The 20636-nt window shown below is 38.1% G+C and overlaps 1 protein-coding gene across 1 annotated transcript in view; it reads left to right on the forward strand.

Moving 5' to 3' along the window:
• The window catches only part of GRHL1 (grainyhead like transcription factor 1), an 80068-nt gene that overhangs the window by 46317 nt on the left and 13115 nt on the right, over window positions 1-20636 (forward strand). The window contains 4 exon segments of the mRNA XM_078149767.1: window positions 3670-3828; window positions 10332-10419; window positions 13685-13824; window positions 14341-14378. Of these exon segments, the coding sequence (XP_078005893.1) occupies window positions 3670-3828; window positions 10332-10419; window positions 13685-13824; window positions 14341-14378 (425 nt within the window).

The raw sequence follows: 20636 nt of genomic DNA on the forward strand, positions 1-20636 counted from the left end.
ATTAGCATCTCTAACCACAGCTGTTGCTGTAATCACTTTTTCATTGCGAAATGGGAAGATTTCAGCTTCTCAGGTAATTGATCAAAAAAGTTTTCAGACACATGGACAATCCTCCTTTCCCACTGTGTTATCTGCCAGGGCAGTCATTTGAAGCTGCTTTGCCCACATTTCACTGAGTGTCATTTTGCTCATATCAGCAGCTGCAGGTAGCGCCAATATTTTTCCTATTGAATGAGGCCTTCTATAGTTAATTCTATAGACAATGTTATATGATGTAAGTAATTCTTTTGGTGTCACAGATGTGAGAAAAATTGTTTTTGCTTATTAAAAGCATTCTTTGAAATATTTTTCTCTTGCATATATTCTGCACATATATTTATCCTACCTTTAAGAACATCATCTCTATAACCATTCTAGTATTATTTTCATTTTTAAAAATTGTAGTTTAAAAAAACCAGCTTATGCTTATCAGAATGTATGATATACACCATATATGTGCTAAAATATAACAATTTTTTTTACTTTTCATTTCTGCACAAAGATTGTTTAATTGTGAGTTTGCTTACACACCACATGAAAATGCAGCAAGCAGCATGATGACACCCCATCTCTATCATGAGTCTAAGTCAGCTGACAGTGGCAGATCCCACTTACTTAAAGTATTAGGGCCACCCATTGTAGCAGTTTGAATGAGGGCTTCCTCTGTGAGTTTGAGAAGTTTTCAGAGAAGGATATTTGACAAATTTCTCCTACACATTTCAATTCCTATATTTAGCAGTAAGTGCCTTTCAAAATGAGGGCTCATGTGGTAACTCAGTTTCTCTACTACCAGAGGGAAAAGGAGAAAACTGATGGACAAGACTTTCATGTGAAAATGAACTTTAATGCTGTCTGGAGACAGGAGTGAAGAGGGCTGTGGCCCTTCTACTCTGCAACCAGATTGAGGCAGGAGGTGATGTGGCAGTTTCCACAGATGACTTCTCAGCTTTCCCCATTTGTACAGGAAATCTCTGTACATGTTTTAGGGATACGCTCCTATTTTAGGGGATGTCTGGATGGTAATTAGTGTAGAGCAAGGTTTTATCTGTTAACCTCCACTTTCAGAGCTACCCTTTGGGAGATGAGGATATGGAATTGGAATGTTTCCTAATCTTCTAGCAGTCAGCTAACAATAATAGAACTATCTCATTTGTAATATCAGGCACAATGGAGACATGTGGGCCTAGGGGGACACTTATCTATGAAATGATAATTGAAGAAATTGGGGCAAGACCTTCTTGACTGGATTTGGGGCTGAAAGCAAAAAAGAATGAGAAGCAGTTACAACTACATAGTTTGGTGTGTTTAGAGCACCAGTGTGAAAATCGGGAGGTACATATGTTGTATTTTCAGGCTTTAACTGGTCTTGTATGTTCTCAATAACATCTTTCATGCCAGTTCCTATGAAGAAGTTATTATTGGAAAGATCCTACAGCTTACTTATATCTAATATGCATGTTTCTGTTGCATTTTGGTTTATTGTATTTTTAATTCTTCTGAGATACTTGTGTTCATTATTCCTAGCCCTATAGTATCAGTGAAGAGAATATTGGTTAGATGGGATTTTAAAAAATTTTTTATTTTTTGCCAAGGACAAAAAAATTCAGCCTCTAAATATTAAAAAAAAAGGGGGGGGGGGCTTTGAGTCATGACTCAAGAAAAGGACCTGAGAATCATGATAGATTGTTCCTTAAGGACTTGAACTGTGTTTGGCCCAACTTCTGGCTGGCATTTGCTATCATCAAAAGGGTATTGATATGTTTGATAGGAATGTATATGTAGAACCTATATCAGATTGCATGTCATCTTGGGGAGGGACGCGAGGAGGGAGGGGGAGAAAAATTTAAAACTCAAAAGCTTATGGAAGTGATTGTTGAAAACTAAAAATAAATTACTTAATAATAAAAAGGGTATTAACAATAAAATATATAATAAAATAAAAAATAATAAAAAGTGATAACAAATCTGTAAAATATTATCCCACCCTTAAAAATGATTTGCTGTATTTCAAGGATGTCTTGGAATTAGAGAAGGTCCAGAAAAAGATTTTTTTCAAGGGGAAGGAAGAAGGAGAGAAGATTTTTCAATCTTGTCTAGAAAGGCAAAAGCAAAGTGGGACACGATAAAAGCCCACAAGTAGTATGAGAAAGGTGAATGTAGATATAATTCACAAATACCAAAATACTGTGACAAAGGGGTACCCTTTAAAAAAATTCAAGTGACATAAATTAAGAACAAAGGAAAGAAAGTGATATTTGATGCTGTAGACTAGACCAGAAGCTTTCTAGAATTCATTGTCCTGCTCCTCTGCTATTCATCACCCCCAAAGTGGTAAATGCATAGAATACAAATGAATTTTTAAAAATTTGGATACATTTTTATGACCAACCCATAAATATCTAAGGAGTGCGGGTCTTTATAGATGTGTTTTAGCAACAAGATAATGGATTTAACTGTACAGTGGATTTTACCTATTTTGAGAATTCTTTGGTACCTATTTCTGCTAAAGTGAAAACAAAAGAAATGGCAAGTACTGTTGTTGTTGTTGTTCAGTTGTTTCAGTCGTGTCCAACTCTTGGAAATGCCATTTGGGGTTTTCTTGGCAAAGATACTGGAGTGGCTTGCTATTTCCTTCTCTAGATCATTTTACAGATGAGGAAACTGAGGCAAACAGGGTTAAGTGACTTGCCCAGGGTCACACAACGAGTACGTGTCTGAGGCCAGGTCTGAACTCAGAAGATGAGTCTTCCTGACACCAGGCCTGGAACTCTATCCACTGCATCACCTACCTGCCTTTACTGACAAGCAGACTCATTGATAATACTTATTACACCTAGTTCCCACCGACACTTATGACCCCATTTCTTGTTTACCCTAGGAGCAACATGAAAACATCAGTCTTGTGGGCTTTTTGCTAGTTGGGAAGAAGGTGGAAAGTGCTATTGAAAAAATTTGCAATTTATTTAAAAAGAGAAAATTAGGCATAGGGAAGCTAGTGAAGGATGCCAAAGAGATGACTGTTTAAATTGCTATTGGAACTCACATGTGCCTTCAGTTGGGTGTACTTTTAAAGATTATTCTATTGAAGACTCACCAGGTGATGAAAGAAGTTTAATCCAACTCACCTAATCAACATTACTATATGGCCTGAAGGATAAAAGTAATGGTATGCAGAACCACTTGGAATTTTTTCTTTTCTCTTCTATCATTCCTTTGACAAATGAATATATTAATGCTAATTTTAAAAAATTCCCTCCCCCATATATATTTATATTTTTTTTTTTGCTTTTTTGGTGAGGCAATCGGGGTTAAGTGACTTGCCCAAGGTCACACAGCTAGTAAGTGTTAAGTGTCTGAGGCTGGATTTGAACTCAGGTCCTTCTGACTCCAAGGCCAGAGCTCTATTCACTGTGCCACCTAGCTGCCCCTACCTCCCCCCTATTTTTAAAGATGCTTTGTGAAAAGCTAATTAGGCACAGTTCTTCAATTTACAATTAACTTTCCTAGGTACGTCAGTGAAATTAGTTCTGTTGTGGCTTGACTTAAGCATAGTATTTCAGTAAGCTGTTCTAATTGGGACTGTGTGATTTTGTATATGACTTGTTGTGGAACTTTTCCTTCTTTTTGTAGGTGTTCATCTCTGTGAACTGCTTAAGCACAGATTTTTCCTCTCAGAAGGGTGTGAAGGGGCTGCCCCTTAACATTCAGATTGACACGTACAGCTACAATAACCGAAGCAACAAACCTGTTCACAGGGCTTATTGCCAGATTAAAGTCTTCTGTGATAAGGTAAGATCAGGTGTGGGAGTATTTCAGAGTACCTCTTGAGCTTCCTTTGGAAACCAGGCTGCCAGTCCAAAGTCCTTTTCACTTGTATGTTGGATTTTGCAATATTAAAAAGAGATCTGAGAACCAAATTAACAATATTTAAAAGAATGCACTGAGGACCCTTAGGCAGATAACTGCTATTTTTTACTTCAATAAATCAAAATTTTTTTTCTACTCCAAAAACCTTCCCTTTCCCATCCCCTTCCCTAGACACTTTTTACCATTAAAACAAAGTAGAGAAATTGCAGTAATTTAGAAATATTTACATGTCTATTGTATGTAAATGATTATACTGGATGCTATAATGATATATGAAGCAGCATAACATTTCATTGAGCAAGATATTTTAGCTGGCTCGAGGGATAAAATAGGGTGTATGTAGTGTCATAATAAAATTAGCTGCTGATAGAGGAGCACAATTTCCCATCTAGAAAGTTGGAAAATATACAGTGCCTCGCATCGAGCACGTTCTAGGTTCTCAACAAGTATTTGCTGTTTGATTTTTAAATTAGCATCAGTTTGCTTCAAAGACTACAAAATAATGATCAAGAATAATTCGAGAGTTATGATCAAATGGCAAAATGCTCCTAAACTTGCTTTCCCCAAGTTCTCAAATCACAAGGTATTCTGACAGTTCCATTTTGACAAAATCTCCTTATATAAGATTTGCAGAAGGTAAAAGATTGATCAGTCAGCCAACAAGTATTTGTTAGGAGCTTTCTAAATGTTAGGCATTGTGCTAAGTACGAGGGACGGACAAAGGCATGAGTGAACAAGTCCCAGCCCATAGACAGCTTACATGCTAATGGATATGTGAAAGCTTACATTTCTGTCAGAAATCCAAGCTATCACGAGCCATGGAAAAAGATGCTCAAAATCCTTGTCAGGGGAATGCATCAACTTCCTTCTCATTTTGTTTTGTAACTTATCTATAACGTGATTATATAATTTTATTTTGCGATGGATCTATAAATTCATTAGGATGGGGAACTCATAGTAATGAACTTTTCTCTGCTGACGCAGATTCGTACCTTCTCCCTAGCTTGCAGTCTTAGAGTTACTTCAGATACCAAGAAGCCAAGGGCTGTGGCCAGGACCATATCACCCTAAGTGTCAAGCGTGGGACTTTGACCCCAGTTCTACCTGACCGTGAGGGCAGCTTTCTCTCCCCAGTGTCATGCTATTTCTCACAATTATATGATGTAGCATATCAATCATATGAGTACATTCCATAATCATATGTATTGTAGCTATGTGCTTGATTCTGTTTATTTGGGTTGTGTTTGGTTGTTCAGGCATATTCGACTCTTCATGAGCCCATGGACCATACAAAGACACAGGAGTGTTTTGCCATTTTCTTCTCCAGTGGATTAAGGCAAATAGAATTTAAGTGACTTGCCCAGGTCACACAGCTAGTAAGTGTCTGAGGCAAGATTTGAACTCAGGTCTTCCTGACTTCAGACCCATCACTCTATCCACTGAGCCACCCAGCTGCCCCATTTATTCGTTCATTCATTCATTCATTTATTTAGTGAAGGATAAATTTGAAGGCAGGGACTATGTTTCATTCACCTCCCCAGGCCAATCCAATTTCCTCACCTTTGCCAAAGCCCATTTTCTAAAGTACTAGTCTCACTCTATTCAGTAAACTCCAGGGGCCTTACCCACTCTGGCATTTACAGCTCCTCAAACCCTGGTTCTCTCCCACCTGTCTGGTCTCCTTACACACTGCTCTCATTCATGCACTCCTTGGTGCATAATTCTGGCCTCTTTGCTGATCCACACACACCATGCTCCGTCTCCTTTCTCTGGGCCTTTGCATGGGATGTCCTCTGTTTCTCTTAGACCCTCCCTTCTCCTTCAGCTCCTGAAATATTTCCCTTCAAGACTCCCCTCTTCTGCTACCTTCTGGTGATCCCCTCCAACCCCCCCGCTCATGCCCCGCCTCCCAAAAGTTCCTTTGACTCATTTTGTCCCTACCCTGTATAGTCTTATATGTATACGTTGTCCTCTCCATTTGACCAAAAGGTTCTTGGCAGAAAGAACAGTTACTCTTTTGTCTTTATAGCTCCAGCACCCAGCACAGTGTTCTGTACATGGTAGGTGCTAAATACTGCTCCAATGAGAGATTGAAATGAACAGACCAAGAACATTTAAGTTTCATTATTTGTCTAAGATGACTCCTAAATGAGTGGTAGTCATAAGATTTAGAAAGCATTTTTATTCATTGTGTATGTCATTATGGGGATACAAGGTTAATGATTCTGGAATACAAAAAAAGTGTCCTTACCATCCATGGTAGAATGGGTTTGGGACCACTGACATGATTTTATTGCAGCCTTATTGCTTTCCAACTTATTTGTCTATTTTAATCACATGTAATGAGAACTCGATAATCTCCAAAATCATGAAAAGCATTACAGGTGTTTAGCTAAGAATGAATTATTGTAGTTATAGAAAACTGTAGACAATTTTATATGTAGGAAAATGTGTGGTTTGCTTCTAGTGGTGCCTTATGGACAGTATCCCTGGGGTTTCCTGTTATAAATACCAATTTAAAAGATTTAAATTAAAGCTTGATTTAGTTTTTTGGTATCCCATTTCCCCCAAAAGAGTACAAAGTATTTTTTTTTAAAAACACATTTTTTTCTTCTTTCCTACATCTGTCATGGAAATCTAGTCCCATTTCTATTAGGAGAAATACCCTGGACAGTTGGGGGAGAGGGGAGGATGGAAAAGGGAGGGAAAGGATGAGACTCATAATCCCCTTTTACCCTATTTTATGTTATACAAGAAAAGTAATATGATCCCTGAAATTACAGGTTATTTGGGAACATAAAAGATGAAATTGCATTCTTAGAAGCTTTCATGCTGAGTTTTGTAATCTTAGGTCACTGAGGTGAAATTCTTAATGAAAAAAAAATATTGCATTTTCCATGCTATGGAAACCTTTTCCCTAATGTTACCACATGCAGAATTTGAAAATATTCTCTATGGTCTTGCAAGTATCTTTCTGATTTCTTTTTGCTCTGGTTTTAGCTCCTATGTAACTCATATCTGATAGACACTCAACAAATATTCATTACATTTTCTGGACACTCAGTAAACATCGATAATTAAAGTTGCTTACTTTTATTATAGGTTAATTCTATTATACCTCCTTTCTTCTATGAAACAACCTAATGCCTCCTTGATTCTGTCTCTTTTTGAGAATTAGTTCATCTCTTCTTGATTATTATCCCACTTCTCCATGTTCATGCTGACTCAATACACGTTTTGTGCCTTCTGACTCTGTGTTCAATGGCAAAGAAGAAAGTCTCTTTCATCCTATAGAGTCATTTTTCTCCTAGGATAAAAATGTCTATACATTTTAAAATATAGACTACTTTGTTAATGATTAGCAAGTCAAATGGGAGTTTTATCTTAGTAGAGAAACTGCTTCTTTGAAAATATTCCTTTTAGCTATGTAGTACTTTTCTTGGATGGAGCATCATGATTATAAGTCTGTTCTTGCAGCAGAAGAAATGAGTGTTTCAGAGAAAATTGAAGAAAATTTGGACCTCTAACAAGTGGAGATTTGGCAGGAGCTCTCCCTGATGAATTTATGTTTTTCTGGCCCTCCATAAGGGAGAAAAACTTTAATGAAGTCCATTTACCACAGAGCTTTCCCTGGAGTCAAAAATTGAATTGAATTAATGTAAAATTCAGTTGCAGCCGTTCAAGAAGATCTTCAAATTAATTTCTTGAGCCATGCCATTTTAGATAAAGAATTGATGTAATTACCTAAAGATATGTTTCTTTTTCTTAACTTCCAATGTTGTAGTTGGTTAGATTTTTGAAGTTTTTTCTACCCACTACTTTGGCCATTCATGAATTTGATTTCTACCAAAATATCCTTTTTGCTTGTGAAGTCCTTGTAGCACTCCCATCCCCATTCGAATTTGGTAACCTAAAACTGGTTTCAGACATTGTCCATCTCTCTGGACAGTATGATGATTAAATGTGTGTATGAAAATTTCCTACAGTGAGCTGCTTTGTTTAGAGTGTATAATTAATCAGGTCTTGGCTTAGTCTCCTACTAATTGTGTGACCTTGGTCAAATCACTTGTGTTCTCTAGTCTTTTGTTTTCTAAACTATGAAATGAAGAGTTTGAACAAGATAACATCTAAGGACCTTTCCAGCTCTAAGTCTGTGGTCCTATCACAAAATCTCTGTGCCAAAAGCGATTCAAAGGTCATCTAGTACAACTCATATCTAAGCAGGAATCCTGTCTTAAAGTATCCCTGATAAGAACTCCAGTGGTGGGGAACACATTACCTCTTGAGGCAGCCCATTCCCCTGAGTATGTTGTTGGCTGCTCACCCACACCTCGCATTACAGGGGGAAGGAGACTTTGGTTTCACTTGACCAATCTGAGCCTGGAAAATGACTATTCAGTTCATTAATAGCTCATTACACTCATACCCTAAAAGACCTTTTATTTTGAGAAAGCTGTTCTAGTGGTTTCTTTCTATTTTATCATATTTCTAGAAAGTCTTTACCTTTATTCCATTACATAAGATGTTTGTCCTAGAACTCCAAATATCAAATACATATTTGCCTACATTTGAATTTTCACTATTCTTAATCCACTCTAAAACATTTAACAAATTTACTAATGTGGCAACAATTGGCCAAATAAGGAAACCACAGGCCACTTTTTTTTTTTAAGTTGAGAGCAATTGTCAGGTCAGTTTGATAGTTTTTAGTGAAGTTATTACTTCAGAAATATTTATCTAGACAAAAAGAAGATATCAATTTAAAATTCGCAGTATGCTTTTTGAAAAAGGAAACTTGATTCCCTTTAAATTGCTTATGTTTTCAGATCTTTTCAATATATTGATTGATTTAATTTTTATGTCTCTTCTTTTTCTTTTAAAAATAGTGTTTGTTATATGGGATTTCTGGTAATGTAAAAAAACAAAAATTAAAATTAAAAATAAAGTTATTTAAATTCCAAAGAGTCAAGCATAATATTTCTTAAATATCATGAAGAACATATTAATTTTAGACTGGATTTATTATAAAGAAAAATTTTTGGAGGGGAAGAGGATTGTATATATGTGTGTATAGATAGATAGATGGATCCATCCATCCATCCATCCATAAATACATACATACTATCTATTTGCCTCTTATATAGTCAGTATATGTAGTATAGTTGCCCACTAAGCTAGTAGCTCTGATACTAACTTATTGTGTTGCCTTGGACAAGTTACTCTTTCTGCTACTTCCTTTTCCTCTTCTGTAAAATGAAAATGTTGGACTAGATAGTCTCCTAAGGTCCTTTCCACATTTAATAATCAGAATCTGTACATTTATAGGCATTCTGTAGAACGTACAACTTAACTTTACTATTCTAAATGGTGACACATCTCCAAAGAGGTGATTGTATTTTCCTTGCTTAAAAATAAAGTCAGTCTCAGATTGAAGAAATTAAAGCCATCTATAGTCATATGAAAAAATGCTCTAAATCTTTATTGATTAGAGAAATGCAAATCAAAACAACTCTGAGGTACCACATCACACACCTATCAGATAGGCCAACATGACAAAACAGGAAAATGATAAATGTTGGAGAAGATGTGGGAAAATTGGAACACTAATACATTGTTGGTGGAGTTGTGAAATGATCCAACCATTTTGGAGAACAATTTGGAACTATGCCCAAAGGGCTATAAAGATGTGCATACCCTTTGATCCAGCAATAGCACTTCTAGGGCTATACCCCAGAGTCATACAAATGGAAAAAGGACACACATGTACAAAAATATTCATAGCAGCTCTTTTTGTGGTGGCAAAGAATTGGAAAATGAGAAGATGCCCATCAATTGGGGAATGGCTGAGTAAGTTGTGGTATATGAATGTAATGGAATACTATTGTGCTAAAAGAAATGATGAACAGGCTGACTTCAGAAAAACCTGGAAAGACTTGTGTGGTCTGATGCTGTGTGAAGTGAGCAGAACCAAGAGGACTTTGTACACAGTAACAGCCATGTTGTGCGATGACTAATATTGTTAAACTGAACCCTTCTCAGCATTACAAGGATCTAAGACCTCTCCAGAGGCCTCATGATGGAAAATGCTGTCCACATCCAAAGAAAGAACTATGGAAGTTGAATCGCTATCATTTTTTTTCTCTTCTGTTGAGTTTTGTTTCCTCTTTCTGATGGTTCCTCCTATTGGTTTTAATTTTTACTTAAAACTTCACTAATGTGAAAATATGTTTAATAGGAATGTAAATGTATAGCATATAAGATTGTGCACCATCTTGGGGAGGAAGGGGGAGAAAAATTTTCAACTCAAAAGCATATGGAAGTGATCGTTGATAAATCAAAATAAATCAATAAAATTTAAAAGAATAAAGTCAGACTTTTTTTGAGAGGACTAGACAGACAACAAGATCTTTTATCTTCTCTGATAGGGTGCTGAACGGAAGATCAGGGATGAAGAGAGAAAACAAAGCAAAAGAAAAGGCAAGTGTACTGACCCCAGCTCCCAGTTGAATGCCTGTAAGTAGAAACGTTTCCAAGAATTTAAGACTTCATTTCCCTTGCAGAACTGTGACTACAGTTATCAGCCCCTAAAAAACAAATGACAACACAATTGTGGGGGGTTTTACTGGTTGAGAAACAAGAGTGATGTTGTAAAATGCTTCTTTTTCCAGATAAGGAAACTGAGGCACAAAGATCAGCAATTTGACTGGGAACCACAGAAAAGATACATACATACATACATATATGTATGCGTATGTATAGTCTTTTCCAGTATATGGACATATTTTCATTATTTTTTTAAACTAACAACTTTTGAAAATTTCTTAACTCTTAATGGAAATTTTAATGTGCTGACACCTGTAGGTTCCACAGTTGTTCTGCTTGGGCATTTAATGAGTAATAATAATGATAATAACAATACTATTAGCTCACCTTTATGTAGCATTTTAATCTTTCACAAAACACTTTTCTCACAACAGTGCTTTTAGTAGATATGATGCATGTGCTCCAAAATGAAACAATTGAAGCCCAAAGAGCTTAGGTGACTTGCCCAGTCTCAAAGATAGCATCAAGGATCAAGCTTAGGTATCCTGACTCCAAGTCCAATGTTCTTTCTACTAGTCAATCAGTAAATAAGCATTTCTTAAGTGTCTACTATGAATTAGGCACTATTTTAAGTTAAGTATTAGAGATACAAAGTTAAAGGCAAAAGGGAGTCTCTGCCCTTGAAGAGCTCACGATCTGATGGGGGAGACAACATGACAACGGGTATGTATGAACAAGTTATATAGAAGATAAATAGGAAATAATCAACACAGGGAAGGCACTGGAAGAAAGAAGGGTTGGGAAAGGCTTCCTACAGAAGATGGAATTTAACTGGGACTTGAAGGAGCCCAGGAGGCAGAGATGAGGAGGAAAACATTCTAGGCATGGAGGATAACCAGAGAAAATGTCTGGAGCTGAGAGATGAAGTGTCTTGTTTGGAAAACATCAGTGAGGTCGTGTCACTGGATCAAATAGTACATGGTGGGATGGGGCTGGCATTAGGTGTAAGAAGACTAGAAAGGTAGTGGGGGCTAGGTTATAAAAGGCCCAAAAAAAAGATTTTATATTTTATCCTGGAGGTGATAGGGAGCCACTGGAGGGGTGTGTGTTTGTGTGTGTGTGTGTGTGTGTGTGTGTGTGTATGCATGTGTGACATGCTTGTACCTGCACTTTACAAAAGTCACTTTAGTAGTTGAATGGAGGATGGACTTGAGTAGGGAGAGACTTGTGGCAAGCAGAGCAAAACAGTAGGCTATTGCAGTAGAACAGGGTTGAGGAGATGAGATTCTATACTAGGATTGTGGCAGTATCAGAGGAGAGAAGGGGACATATTTGAGAGATGTTGCAAAGGTGAAATCAACAGGCTTTGGCAATAGAGCGGATATAGAGGTTGAACAAGGAGTTGAGGATGACACCTAAGTTATGACTTAGGGGGACTGGGAGGAAGATGGTGCCTTCAGTAGTAATAGGGAAGTTTGGAAGAGGGGAAGGTTTGGGGGGAAAAGATAATGAGTTCAGTTTTGTACATGTTGAACTTAAGGTGTCTACAGGACATCCAGAGTAAGATGTCCAATAAGCAGTTGGAGATGTGAGACTGGAGATCAGCAAAGAGGTTGGGGGGGAATAATTAGGTTTGAGAATGATCAGAATAGAGATGATAATTGAATCCATGGGAGCTGATGAGATCACCAAGTGAAGCAATGTAGTAGGAGAAGAGAAGAGGGCCCAGGACAGAGCTCTGTGGAACAGCCACGGTTAGCAGGTGTGAACTGAATGAAGATCCAGCAAAAGGATGATGAAGGATAGGTAGGAGGACCAGCGGAGAGTGGTGTTCTGAAAACTCAGAGATAAGAGAATATCAAGGAAAAGAGTGTGATCCATAGTGTTAAAGGCTGAATAGAGATCAAGAAGAATGAGGATTGAGAAAACCCTATTGGATTTGGCATTTAAGAGATCTTTGGTAACTTTGGAGAGAAAAGTTTTAGCTAAGTGATGGCATCAGAAGCCAGACTGTAGGAGAGTGTGAAGAGAGTGAGAAGAGAGAAGTAGAGGGCTTTCTGAGGTTGTTTAGCTACAAAAGGCAGAAGATATTGGTGTTCCATAACAGGAATGGAAGTTATCAAGGTGAAGGTTTTTATGAGAATGGAGGAGACATGATAAGTTAGTGGGCAATAGGGAAGGAGCCAGTAGACAGGGAGAAATTGATGAGAGAGAGGATGACAGAGGGGGCAGTCTGTTGGAGGAGATGGGATGGAATGGATCTCTTGTGCCAGAAGTAGGATGACCTTTTTTTGTATGAGATGTGAAGGAGATAGTGACAGAAGACATCTGAGTGACATGAGATGCGGAAGAGAGAAGAGGGAGCTTTAGGTGAATGTCCTCAGTTTTTCAGTAAAATATGAAGCAAGGTTCTCAACTGAGAGAATGAGGGGAGGGGAGCCAGGAGAGGTTTGAAGAGGGATGCAAAGGTTTGGAAGAGCCTCTGTGGAGAGTGATATAGTACATCATGCTTTCTCTTCTGTTTGTTTTATACAACTAGTTTTCATTTTCTTACAACTTTTTATCTACCTATGGGAAGGAGAAAGAACCATTGCTGCTTTCTAGTTGCTGTTTTCCATGTCAGTATGTGTGTTTTTAAGCATTTTTATTTTGAGTAGGCTGCCTGAATCAACAAACACATTAGTCAAGATTTTCTTATTGCGACTCCTTAGTGAAGGTTCCTGACACCACTTTGGAGGACAGCTGTGTATACTGCCAGGGTCATAGGGATGGTTAGTCTATATTTAACATTTTTGAAGTAGGAAGAAAAACCTGTTTGCTCTCTTTTGTGTTTGGTGCATTTTGAAGGTGAAGAGCCATACACTAATAGTAGGACAGCTAAGGTTAAAGGCTTTTTCTGTCGTATTTTCAGATATTTATAACAATCTTTAACTGATACCTTTCAGACTACAACTAAGTATGCTTGGTCTGTGTTCTCTTTTGTTGTTTCTACTATTATTTTTTCTCTTTGATAGAAGTTACACTTTTGGTTAGACTTTGAATACAGCACATTCCCTTATATACAAAACCAATTTGTCTTTATCCTTAAAATTGAAACTTATGCCACAAGTTAAATATGAAAAGTACTATAAGCTATACCTCATTTTTCTTGTAAGTGATATGGAATATTGTGCAGTGTACATCCTGGTACCAATTTTTATGCTTAAATTTGTTTCCTCCACCTATTCTCTTTCAGGTCTTGATGTTAAAGTGCCTCTGCTTCCATCCCACAAAAGAATGGACATCACAGTTTTCAAGCCCTTTATTGATCTTGACACTCAGCCTGTTCTCTTTATCCCTGATGTGCACTTTGCCAATCTTCAACGTGGGGCTCACGTAGGTGACAAATCTTCTGGGGGTCTGAGGATGTTGTTTGATTTGGGGGTTTTGTGCTTCCAGTGTTATTATAGGTAGGCACTTTTCTAGTCCAGTACATTCATATTAAGTAGAAGCTCAAGCTAAAAAGAATTTGACTACCTTTTAAGAGTTAGCCCTTCAGAATATTAAGTGGAAATAATATGACATCCTCAAAGATATGAATACGTCTTAGAAAACCAGAATGTATTTCACTTAATTTTGTTTCTTTAATGTGTAAATTTGGATTCTTGTTTTGTATCTGGCTTATTTTAAAAGATCATGTATCATCACATTGGGCTTCTATTTAAATGGATGGAAAAGAATGCCAATGGAGAATAGGTCCACAAGCACATGGTTTTGGGAGAGTTGACTGAATGAATTTTGGTTCCATTTGGTCAGAAATCCAAAGCTATTTACCTTTTGACTTAATAAAACACCATTTAAAATGCATATTTTGAGTGTATCTTAAGACAACCTATTTTATTTTCTCTAAAGGTTCTTCCTATTGCCTCAGAGGAGCTGGAAGGTGAAGGGTAAGCTTTGTTTTTCAGTAGTATTAAGATTATATGCTTTAGAGCTAGAAAGTATCATTGAAATTATTTAGTCCAATCTCCTCATTTTATAGATGAGGAAATTGAGTCCTAGAAAGGAGAAGTGATTTACTCAAATCTTTTGACTCCAAATTCAATGCTCTTTCTACTTCCTGGGCCAGCTTTATCCTACTTTTTTGAGTTCAGATCACCTTTAGAATTCAGAGCAATAGGGGCAGCTAGATGGCACAGTGGCTAGAGCATTGGCTCTGGAGTCAAGAGGACCCTAGTTCAAATCCATCCTCAGACACATAACACTTAAACACAGACTCTGGACAAGTCACTTAATCCCAATTGCCTCAGCAAAATTCAGAGCAATATAGATGTCCAAGATGATAGCCTTTCTCTTTTAGTAGGGCAGAAGTTTCTTATTACTAACCGTCTAATCATCAGCATATAAGCTTCAGGTCTCAGGCTGCTTTTGGTTTTTCCCAGATGTGATAGAAAGTAGTTATAAAATTTTTAACCAGAATTTCACACCACAGGTGTCTCAAGTACTCTCCATTCCTGAAATAACTAATCTGTAAGCAAAACTGAGAAACCAGAAACTTCTGACATCACCACTTATTGCTAGACAATCGATAATTTCTGGTTCTTTGGAGCCAGTAGTCTCAAATAGTTGGGAATTGTTCCCTTGCTCCTGGTTTTTCCCTTCTCCTCCCCACACCAACTTCTACCTCTGAACCTGGGGCTTAACTTTTTCCAGTGCATCTGCCCCCTGCCACCTAACTCAGTGAGCTCAGTTATAATGCCCTTTTGAACAACACTGTTTACAAACACATGATACACACAATTACAACATTTAAATCATTCTGGGGGAAATAAAAGTATATAGCACAGACTGTTATACAAATGCACAAAAAGTTTTTAGTAATCTTTAAAATTATTGTGAAGAGTATGAAGTTTTCATTACTGCTTTTAATAACAGGGCTTCTGGAATAACATCAATTACACAAATGTACTAGAACATTAGATTTTCTCTATACTTTTAAAATCTATTATTTTTTGGCAGAGAAAATGTGGTATTGGGGGTGGAGTACAGTAGAATGGGTATTCTGTATCTCTATTGTGCTTTTTCCCCTCTTTCCCATCATTGCCAAGCTTTTTTATCCAATGAGTAGTCTATTATCTATAACTTTTGTTCTTCATTACCCCTCTCATTAATACCCTTCAATCTCTCTTCCAATCTACTCTACAGAAACCAAATAGCTTTTTATTTGTAAAATAGTATGGTTCTCTCTTAGTCCTGATTCTCCTTAACATCTTTGCAACATTCAAAGTTGTTGACTTCCCTCTTCTTCAGATCCCTTTCTTGGCTTCTGAAATGCACACTATTCAGGTTTTCCTCTTCCACCTCAAACCTTGTTTCCTTTACTAGTACCTCTTCCTCTCCATACTCCATTAATGTAGATGTTCCCTAATCATCAATTTTTGGCTCCCTACTCTTCTTTCTACATTAGGAAGGCAGTATGATATAGTTGAAAGGACACTAAATTAGAAGTCATAAAATGTGGGTTTGATTTCCAACTATGATGCTAATTAGCTGTGTGACTTTGGAAAAGTCATTTCATCTTTCTGAGCCTGTTTGCTCATACATAACAGAAAAGAGTTGGACCAGATGGTCCATGGTCTAAGGTCGTTTTGAACTCTAACATTTTATGATTGGTCCCTTCAAAGAGCTCATCTCTTATAAGTTCAACTATCACCTCCATCTCTCTATCTCTCCCTACCTACTCATTCTTCCTGTGGTGCCTGTAAGCACATTTGAGTCTCCTCCATCCCTAAAACCTTCATTATATTCTACCATCCCTACAACTGTCATCCCAAGTTGTTCCTTTAGTTTCTGGCAAAACTCCTTAAAATAATTATCTACACTCATTGCCTTCACTTTCTCTCAATTTTTCTAAATATTCTACATTCCAGCTTCCAACCTTATCACTCAGCTGAAACAGCCCTTTCCAAAGTCACTGATGATTGGTTAATTGCCAAATCTTATAGTATTTTCTCCATTTTCATCTTTTTTTGGCCTATCTGTAGTGTCGGACATGATAGACCATTGATGTCCAACTCAAAGAGAAGTAGGAGCCACCAATGTGTACATCAGTATCTCTGCAGGCTGCATAGTCACTTACTTTTTTAAAATTTTTTTATTTTTATTATTTTTTTTCCATATGCTTTTGAGTTTAAAATTTTTTCTCCCTTTTTCTCCACCCCCCACCCTCCCCAAGACGGCGCACAATCTGACATAGGCTTTACATTTACATACCCATTAAACATATTTTCATATTAGTGAAGTTGTAAGTAAAAATTAAAACCAATAGGAGGAACCATCAGAAAGATGAAACAAAATTCAACTTAAGGTAAAAATAAGTGAGAGTGATTCGACTTGCATAGTTCTTTCTTTGGATGTGGACAGCATTTTCCATCCCGAGGCCTCTGGAGATGTCTTAGATCCTCGTATTGCTGAGAAGGGTTCAGTTTAACATTCTTAGTCATTGCATAAATTGGCTGCTATTGTATACAAAGTCCTCTGGGTTCTGCTCACTTCACTCAGCATCAGACCATATAAGTCTTCCCAGGTTTTTCTGAAGTCAGCCTGTTCATCATTTCTTATAGCACAATAGTATTCCATTACATTCATATACCACAACTTGCTCAGCCATTCCCCAATTGATGGGCATCCTCTCAATTTCCAATTCTTTGCCACCAGTCACTTACTTTTAAAATGTAACATTGTCTAGGTTTTGTCGTATTTTTGTTTTGTTAAATATTTAGTCTAGTTCAGGCCTCATCCGGAAATGTTGTGGGCCTCCACGTGGCTTTACATCGGACCACCTCCTGCCATGTACTTGCTTCTCTCGGGGTTTTATGATATTGCTTTTTCTTTGTTCTTCTCCTGCCTTCTCATTGCTCCTTCTTGGTCTCCTACACCATAAATCCTAACTGTGAGTACACTGGTTCTGTTCTTCTCTTTGCTCTCTGTATTCTCTTGCTTGATGACCTTATCAACTCCTGAGCTCCAGCCTCTCATTGCAACGGTCTATGGGACATTCCAAAGTAGATATCTCAGGCTCTAAATATCTAAAACTGTCCCCCTCCAAATCTACCCTACATCTGAGCTCCTCGATTTCTGCCAGGGCTGAGTCATCCTTCTAGTCACTCAGTTTACAGCTTTCAAATCTTCCCCCTTCTCTCTGGTAACATAGCCACCACTCTGGTGCAGGCTGTCATCACCTCTCTCTTGAAATTTCAATATTCTCCCAATTGATATCCCTGTTTCAAGTTTCTCCTGTCTCCAATTCAACTTTTACTCAGGTGCCAGATTGATTTTCCTAAAGTACAGATCTGACTGTGTCACTTTCCAACTCAATAGACTTCAGTGATTCTCTGTTACCTGAATGATGAATATTAGCTCCTCTGTTTAGCATTTAAAGCCCTGTACAAACTGGGCCCATCCTATCTTTCCAGCCTTATCATATATTACTTCCCTACACACACACACACACACACACACACACACACACACACACACACACACACACACACTGTAGTTCAGCCACATTGGCCTTTTTATTGATATGCATATGTTGCACTCCATCTTATGTCTCCATTTATTTGCACCGGCTGCACCTGGCCTGGAATATCCTCCCTCCTCACCACTATCTCTCAGAATCCCTGGTTTCCTTCAAGGCCCATCTTCTACTTAAGGCCATTTCTGAATCTCTCCTTCCTCCCTCTGGCAGCTGCTTCTGCCCTGCCTTCCTCAAATCACCTTATATCTGTCAATTTTACATATGTATGTGTTGTCTTTTTTGACTAAACTGTAGGCTCCTTGAAGGCAAGGACCGCTCTCATTTCTGTCTTTGTATTCACACTGCCTAGCACAGTGCCAGGTACATAATAGCCATGTAATAAATGCTGTTAATTATTCCCAAATCCATCCATCAGTTAATCAGTCAACATTTATTAAACTGCTACTACATGCCAAGCGTTGTGCTAAGTGTTGGGCATACAAAAAGAGGCAAAACACAGTCCTTGCTCTCAAGGAGCTTACAATCTAATGGAGGAGACAACAAGAAAGTGTATGTGTGTGTGTGTGTGTACATACATATATACACACACCCACACCCACACTATATACAGTGTAAGTTATAAATAGGAAATAATTCAAAGAGGGAAGACACTGGAATCATGAAGGGTTGGAGCAGGCTTCTTATAGAAGGTAGGAGTTTAGTTGGGATTTAAAGGAAGCCCGGGAGCTCAGGAGAGGAGTTTTGAGGAGGAAGAGCATTCCAGGTGTGAGGGATAGCCCTGATCTGTCTTCTAAATCTAGTCCCATATTCTCAGCTCCCTGATTCATATTTTCAGTCATTCATCAAATAATCTGTATGACTAGGAGCAAATCATGTTCTGTCGCTGGACCTTAGTTTCCTCATCTGTAAAATGAGGGGGTTGTGACAGATGATAGCCGGTGTACCATCTTACTCAAAATTGGTAATTCTATTTTTAGCATGCTTACTATATGACAAGCACTCTTCTCAGTACTATGGGGAATACAAAAATACATAAAATGTGATCCTTTCCCATAAAGAATTTAGAATTGGATGTCTTGCTGTCACTTCAAACACTTGCTTAAAATGAATCTTTATCTTCTACCCCAAACCAGCCCCTGATTGTCCTCTTTCTCTTAATGACATCAGAGACTCATAGAATGTTAGAGCTGAAAGAGATAGAAATAATTTAGAGTAATCCCCTCACTTTATTGGTAAGGAGACTGAGATCCGGAGTGGTTACATGACTTCAGTGCATCCTAGGTTTAATGCTAGAAGGGACCTTAGCTGTAATCTAGTCCAACTACCTCATTTTACATATGATGGAACTGAGTTTCAGAGAGATGAAACAACTTGTCTGTGGTCTCACAGGCAATAAATTTGCAGAACCATAATTTGAACCCTTTTTTTTTGTGATTGTAGATCCATTGCCTTTTTCTTTTCTTCTTAAAAAGTTTTATTGATGCCTTTCACTTTTTACAGTGCCATCATTTCCTGGTTACTACCCTTAACCCTTGCGTTCAACTCTCCCTTTTAAGGCAGAAAAAAACCTTAGGGCAGCTAGGTGGCACAGTGGATAGAGCACCAACCCTAGAGTCAGGAGGACCTGAGTTCAAGTCTGGCCTCAGGCACATAACACTTACTAGCTATGTGACTCAGGGCAAATCACTTAACCCCAATTGCCTCACAAAAAAAAAAAAAAGAAAAGAAAAAAGAAAAAGAAAGAAAAACACCAAAGCACAACTGACTGCCAAAACAACTGCCCTGATGGCATATGCGCTTTGCTGTTGTAGTCACGTGCCTCTCTGTGGTGATAAGGGAAGTGCTTTTCATCTAGACCTACACTCTCTTACCCAAAGTCAAGTGGTTTTTAAGTGGCAGAACTATTGTCTGTTTCCCAAACGCAGAACTTTGTCCTCGTTGACTCTTTCCCTCTCACTACCTATACCTAATCACTCATCATATCTTAGCAATTCTGCCTTCACAATGTCCCTCCCCTACCTTCCTTTCCTTTTGCTACCATCTTAGTTTAGGCCTTAGCACTTCACCCAGCAGCATCCCAATTGGTCTCGTTGCCTGGGATTCTCTGTTGCCTACTCTTTTTAGAAAACCTTCAGTGGATCTCCATTAAGAGGATAAAGGCCAAATTTCTTAATCTGCGACTCAAAGCACCTTATAATCTGGCCTCTACCTATATTTCTAGCCATAAACTCATAGAATCATAGATTTAGAGATGGAAGACATCATGGAGGAGGTCATCCAGTCTAATGCTCTCATTTTATGGTTGAAGAAATTGAGCCCCTGAGAAGTTAAGTGACCTGTCCAAGGTCACACAGGAGATAGTACATGGTAGGGCCAGTATCTCAATCCAGGTCCTCTGACTCCAAATGCAGTGCTCTTTCTATTGTACCGCGCAGCCCCGAGGACCTGTTGCTAGTCCTTTCTGAACCCTCTGCTCCAGTAATGCTGAGCTACTCACTTCTGCCAAAGCACCTGGCACATTAGCCCTTCTTTGTGCCCTTTCCCCTTTCTAGAATGTCTTTCCTCATAGGCAAATGTCCATCCTTCAAGATACAACTGAAATCCTACCATCTCTAAGAAATCTCCACCGATCACTCCACACAAAAGTGATCTCTCCCTTTTAAGGGAG

The sequence above is a fragment of the Phascolarctos cinereus genome, unplaced genomic scaffold (assembly GCF_003287225.1).
Source record: "Phascolarctos cinereus isolate Bilbo 61053 unplaced genomic scaffold, phaCin_HiC Scaffold_2;HRSCAF=192, whole genome shotgun sequence".
Taxonomy (NCBI): domain Eukaryota; kingdom Metazoa; phylum Chordata; class Mammalia; order Diprotodontia; family Phascolarctidae; genus Phascolarctos; species Phascolarctos cinereus.